General features: G+C 35.0%; 1 protein-coding gene across 1 annotated transcript; it reads right to left on the bottom strand.

Moving 5' to 3' along the window:
- Window positions 1–438: 438 nt before the first annotated feature.
- LOC137247007 (activating signal cointegrator 1 complex subunit 1) lies at window positions 439–3,834 on the bottom strand. Its single transcript, XM_067778074.1, has 6 exons — window positions 3,549–3,834; window positions 3,396–3,495; window positions 3,180–3,313; window positions 2,407–2,549; window positions 2,197–2,339; window positions 439–2,123 (listed from the first exon to the last, which is right to left on the bottom strand). The coding sequence occupies exons 1-6, from the start codon at window positions 3,712–3,714 to the stop codon at window positions 1,718–1,720; spliced, it is 1,092 nt and encodes a 363-aa protein (XP_067634175.1). The 5' UTR covers window positions 3,715–3,834; the 3' UTR covers window positions 439–1,717.
- Between the last annotated feature and the right edge of the window lie 965 nt (window positions 3,835–4,799).

Below are 4,799 nucleotides of genomic sequence, written 5' to 3'. Positions count from 1 at the left end.
TATAAACAGGGCCCTAAACTGCACCACTAACAAAGTTGTGTGTTGTTATTTTAATATGGCAGATATATAGTATAAGAAGTACTATCAAATTTAATGAGATATAAAAGTGTGGGTCAATACAATTTCCCATTAAGATATCAGAAAAACATATTTAATAGTATTTACTTATGTATATACTTTAATTGTATATGAACTTCTCCTTTTCTAAATTAAATGTGAGTTCTTATATCTTTGTAGTTGTTGTTGTAGCAGTGCTTCGCGTGTTACGAAACAGTGCCCGGCGGGTTCGAATAATTCATCAAGATTTAAAAATTCAAACTATTTGTAAAAATGCGAAATAGGTTTTTTGCTTTATAAATTATCTATTTGATCATTGACTTCAACGAATGCTTTATTCAGCCACATTTAAGCCACATACAAAAAAAAATTAAGAATATATTTAGATATCATAAATTAGTTCCTTTTTTATTATTTACCACAATGCAAACATGGAAATCTTAAATTAGATATAGAAAACTAGACAAAAGCTAAAATACGCTGCTTTTACAAGTTGGCGAAATTATCTTTTTATATTTTTTTGATTTCCGTGAAAGGTAAGTGTGCAAACCAGGGGACAGATTTTCAACTATTTTTATTCCATATTTACATCGCTTTTAGTGGCGTATCCAGGGGGGATTGGGGGATAGATCCCCCCTCGTCGCTCAACTTCTTATTTTACTTCGTGATTTATATTAAAATTACCAATTTTCCTTCTGATTTAGCAAAAAAATACAAGAGAAAATCAAAATCTCTATATAAGTACGTACGTGGGAAGGTAATATTAATGTTTAATTTTGCGAGTATACAGTACTTATGAAATTCCATATCGTCGGTCCTGACGAAGACTATCTCAGTTCGCTTATTTGCGTCGACGACTATCTCAGTTCGTTTTGATTTATAAAAAAACTGACACCTTTCGCTTGTTTGCTAATTTTGTATTTTTTTGTTTAATTTTACTTATTTTTGAATTATTTTACTTTATTTTATTTTTGTTTAGTTTATCTTATTTTCATTTAAAAACAGTTATTAAAAAAAAACTAAATAAAAACCTAAGTAATTAACACAAAAATAAACAAAATAAAATGATACAAAAATAAGTAAAATTAAACTAAATAATACAAAATTAGCAAACAACCGAAAGGTGTTAGTTTTTAAAAAACAAAACGGACTGAGATAGTCTTCGACGCAATTTGAACTGAGATAGTCTTCCATGGAACCACCGAGATATTCACTTCAACAATTTTCAAATATTTTAAATCAAAAGTGCACTGCTGGGCTGAATGGTTTGACAATGTTGGCGATTTATCGCGATGTACCAATAACGCCGGAAGAAATTATTGAGAAATTGAGTGTTATGGAGCGAAGACTAAATTTCGTTTTATAACAAACAGAATTATAGTTTTAAATAAAGCTTTTCAATTTAATTGAAATAATGCAAGTATTTCCGTTGAAGTAAACGATTTTACACAAGTATATGCATGTATATATGCATATGATGGTAAGTATTGCTTATTTATAAAGAAATACACACAGATGGTAAACCTAGTTACTGTGTCTTAATTTCTATTTAACTTAAAATAAATTATTGCTCACCCTCCTCCCCCCTTGACAAAATCCTGGATACGCCACTGATCGCTTTAATCTATACCATTTTGTAAACTACTAAGCTTTAAATACTTTAAAATTTTAAACTAGCTGTTATTTTATAAAATGCATCTTTGTCCTCATTTACGGCATGCATTACACATAAATGTACCTCGTTACATGTAACTTTACCAAAATTGTAATCGCCAAAACGTTTTAATATTTCACGCGCATCGAATGTAGCTGCTGCTTTTGCATTAATTTGTTTGCGATAACGGTTATTCATTACAGTCATATGCAATTTTACGTCATCGCGTTCATGATCATCAAAACCTAAACCACTACGCAAAAATGGTTGCAAAGCCATATCGGCAAATTTTTGCAATTCTGGTGATTCGACGCGTGCGTACAACACACGCACAGCACTGGGATCATCATTCATAATTTCCAGAGATCTTACTTCAATCTCGAACGGTGTGCGTAGACCCTCCAGGAAGAGCCTTAATAAGTAGGGAATTGAAATAATTGAGATACGTGTAAATTTTTTTTTACAAATTATATAAGTTAACTTACTTGCAATTTAGCAATATCTCAGCGGCTTTGGCGCGTTCTGTATCGTCCAGTAAAACGCATGTTCCCAAAGTCAAATGTATGCAAGCTTCAGATTGAAATAGATTTTCTTCAATGCCTGGTAAATTAAGTGATAGAATTTCTTTCTATAAATTAATAGATTTAGTTAGCTTATTTGTTTGATAAGTGTTCCATTAGAATATGTGTACTTACTTTCAAAGCACAGTAGTGTTCTCTGACTTCACCATAATTTAGTGGCACGCAAGTAAAGTGCGTCGGTCGCATACGTTTACGTAGAGAAATTATTAGTAAATTAATTTTTCTACGTGCTGCCATAACAGCACTGCGCGTTTTGCCTAAAATGATTGAATACATTAGGGTATAGAAGTAGTATATGTGAAACGGGTTAGGGGGTCAGAATATACCCGCGGTAGGTATGCCTGTCGTAAGAGGCGACTAAAATACCAGATTCAAGGGGCTCTGTAGCGCAACCCTTTCAGGTTGCCAGCGGAATATATAGCTTCTCCAAACCCAATTGCCAACCTCACCTATCCGCGGCTGTTTCACTAATAGACGAGGCTCTGACGACCCAAGCTCACCATGGAACTTGGGGGTGGGTAGGGAGGGATGGCCTGAAGGTTTAATGTGGCCATATAAATCGTTCCCGAGATGGTCGGGCTAGCACCTTAATCGTGCTGTGTTACCGGAGCGTACCGGATCTGTATCCGGCAAAGGACCTTCACATCGATAACACTCCCCAAAGCCTTCGGGGAGAAACCTTATCGCTACACTGGAATGTATAGACAGAACTAGATCATGCCTCGAATATTGATGCTGCATGTTTTCAACAGGGAGATGCAGATTAATTTATAGAGGACACTAAAAATGCCTCAGGACAGTTTTTTGTTTTTATTAATTTTACAATTTTCTGCGTGAATGAAGATCGACAATGAAACTTTGGTGGATTTCTTTAAAACAAAATTCACCTTTTATGCTAACATCTTCCGGTTGCTTTTGTCCACTTTCCCTACTGCGTGGTACATAAATATCAGTTTGTGTTTCCGATTCAATTCGCCGCTTTGTCGTGCCTTTGAATCCAATCAAGCCACCATAAAAGCTCCTGTATTATACATATAATAACACAGCCTTAGTCAAAAGGGCTGATATTGCTACAAAAATTGTTTAATGTATGCAATACTCACTGCGCCACATGCATTGTTAGTTTATAACTGTTCGGCAATTCTTCCAAAATAAAATTGCCGCCCTCTTCCTGTTCATCGTCGTCGTCCTCGTTGAATAAATCTGAAAGTATTGTTTCTCAAAATATCAACTATGAATTATTTCTAAGTAAATACCCTGCTCCGTATAGGCGTTTGCTGATTTTGCTGCTGCTTCTGGATAAGGACGTTTACGTTGAATGGCTGCCAATTGATTGCCAAAATCTTCGTGTATTAAATTTACACGATAACAACGGTTGTTGTCCATACGTAGCAACGGTGGTGCTAATACTTCACGACTCATTTGGGTACCTAATTGCAAGACAATCAGCAAATTTGCTAATAATTGCAGAATACAAATTTTCTTGCCAAGTAAATGATAATACACAAATGTGCAGATCAAATCGTAAACAGCTGTTTAAAACTGTCAGATGTTTCTTAGTGATGCTAGTCCGGAATCGTCATTGTTTTGAAAGGGTTTGAGACAGATTTAAGGCCCGACCACATAAGAATAACTTAAGGGCTAATTAAACTTCCTTAACCCTAACGCCATAGTCGTAACCATACCCATATCCATAACCATCTCCAATGTGAACGATTAATGGTGCCTTAACCTAAAAATCGCGAAAATTTCATAAAACTGAAAACGCAAAAAATTAAAAACATATTCCGCAAAAAATAAGTCTCTTGGTCATAAAGTATCCAACACAATGAATAAAATCTACAAACAGTTATTAAATTCACCAACTCAAATATTTTTATTTATTTATTCATATATATATGTATATGGCCAGAAACCAAAAACCAATTGGTTGGCTATGGTATGATTATGGCGTTAGCGTTATGGTATGGCACCATTAATTGATTACCTTGACTTCCATAAGGTAGGTTCGATCAGCTGTTTTATTTGGTTATGGTTTTATGGTTATGTCACCATTAATTGACCCTTTATTTGACGATCGACATACAAACAATTGCAGTCAACTGCAGGATTGTGCGCTGCCAGATGAGTTGACTGCATGTGTTTGTGTATGGGGATCGTCAAATAGGATATTCTTATGTGTCCGGGCATTTAGATAAACGCTTCTAAACGGAAATAGCATGGCATTTCATTGGGTCTAGAATAGGAGCCGACTGCTAATACGCGTCCAAAAATATCGAGAGAGATGTCAAAAGATGTGTATTGACCTCGACAACAATAAGCAGAAGGCAGAAAATTTTAACTCGCTAAAAAAAAATTTATTAACGAAAAATTACTCCGGGTCCCTCTGAAACCGGGGTGGGATCCATAGTATTTTTGCGCAGAAAAAATACCCTGGCCTATCTATCAATGGGGTGGGATCAAAACTTTTTTCAGTGCACAAAAACATTACAACAACCACATAAAAA

This window comes from Eurosta solidaginis, chromosome 3, assembly GCF_040869045.1.
Source record: "Eurosta solidaginis isolate ZX-2024a chromosome 3, ASM4086904v1, whole genome shotgun sequence".
Lineage (NCBI taxonomy): Eukaryota > Metazoa > Arthropoda > Insecta > Diptera > Tephritidae > Eurosta > Eurosta solidaginis.
The sequence above is the reverse complement of the archived record's forward strand: the minus strand, read 5'-3'. Positions and strand labels throughout refer to the sequence as shown.

What these genes read in the sequence shown, in the direction of transcription:
- LOC137247007 (XM_067778074.1), bottom strand. Translation starts at nt 3,714, where the DNA reads ATGAGTCGTGAAGTATTAGCACCACCGTTGCTACGTATGGACAACAAC. An exon ending in GGAAGATGTTAGCATAAAAG is followed by an intron (nt 2,550 to 3,179) that starts GTGAATTTTGTT and finishes CAATCATTTTAG; the next exon opens with GCAAAACGCGCAGTGCTGTT. An exon ending in GAGATATTGCTAAATTGCAA is followed by an intron (nt 2,124 to 2,196) that starts GTAAGTTAACTT and finishes CTACTTATTAAG; the next exon opens with GCTCTTCCTGGAGGGTCTAC.